The sequence below is a fragment of the Sinocyclocheilus anshuiensis genome, unplaced genomic scaffold (assembly GCF_001515605.1).
Source record: "Sinocyclocheilus anshuiensis isolate Anshui unplaced genomic scaffold, SAMN03320099.WGS_v1.1 C31972873, whole genome shotgun sequence".
Lineage (NCBI taxonomy): Eukaryota > Metazoa > Chordata > Actinopteri > Cypriniformes > Cyprinidae > Sinocyclocheilus > Sinocyclocheilus anshuiensis.
In genome coordinates this window covers 1-609 of record NW_015608287.1, presented here as the reverse complement: position 1 = coordinate 609, position 609 = coordinate 1, and the positions used below count along the sequence as shown (strand labels likewise).

General features: G+C 54.4%; 1 protein-coding gene across 1 annotated transcript; it reads right to left on the bottom strand.

The window, feature by feature from the left end:
* Nucleotides 1-3: 3 nt before the first annotated feature.
* LOC107682260 (arg8-vasotocin receptor-like) lies at nucleotides 4-567 on the bottom strand (the record flags this gene model as incomplete). The annotated part of the gene is made up of 1 exon (XM_016478559.1): nucleotides 4-567. A coding segment is annotated over exon 1 (501 nt), but the record flags the coding sequence as incomplete, so codon positions are not given.
* Between the last annotated feature and the right edge of the window lie 42 nt (nucleotides 568-609).

The window sequence follows — 609 nt, the reverse complement described above, 5'->3', positions numbered from 1 at the left end:
GGTGCTGAGCAACAGGCTGCAGAGCCAAGTGGACCCGATCATGATATAGGCGCGCTTCGTGGGCTGCTGGAGGGTCTTCAGAGGGTGGCATATGGCGATGTAGCGGTCCAGTGTCATCATCACCATCATATAGGTGGACGCGAACATCCCTAGGACCTGGAGATGCTTGACAATCCGGCAAAGGAAGTCAGGTCCGTAAAACCTGAAGGTGATCTCCCAGCAGAGCTGTGGAAGAACCTGGAAGAAAGCCACCACCAGGTCCGCGAGGCTCAGGTGCTTGATGAACAGGTGCATGCGTGAGCTTTTCTTCTTAGTGTTGTGCATGGCCAGCAGCACGCACAGATTTCCGATCACCGCCACGAGGAAGGTGACGCTTAAAACCGTGATCTCCATTTTGGCAACGTCTTCGTTCCTGCCGAACGGGTCGGTGTCGTTGTTCGCCGTGGTTTGTTTCGACGCGTTGCCCATGGTTGGGTTTGGAAACGAGCTATGATTTTCATGCATAAAATCGCGTACGCTCTCTCAGGTATGTGGAGAGGTGCGCGCTGCCCAGAGCTTCATTGTGCACGGATACTCGTGCGTAAAAGGCAGCAGATGGGAATCCCTACA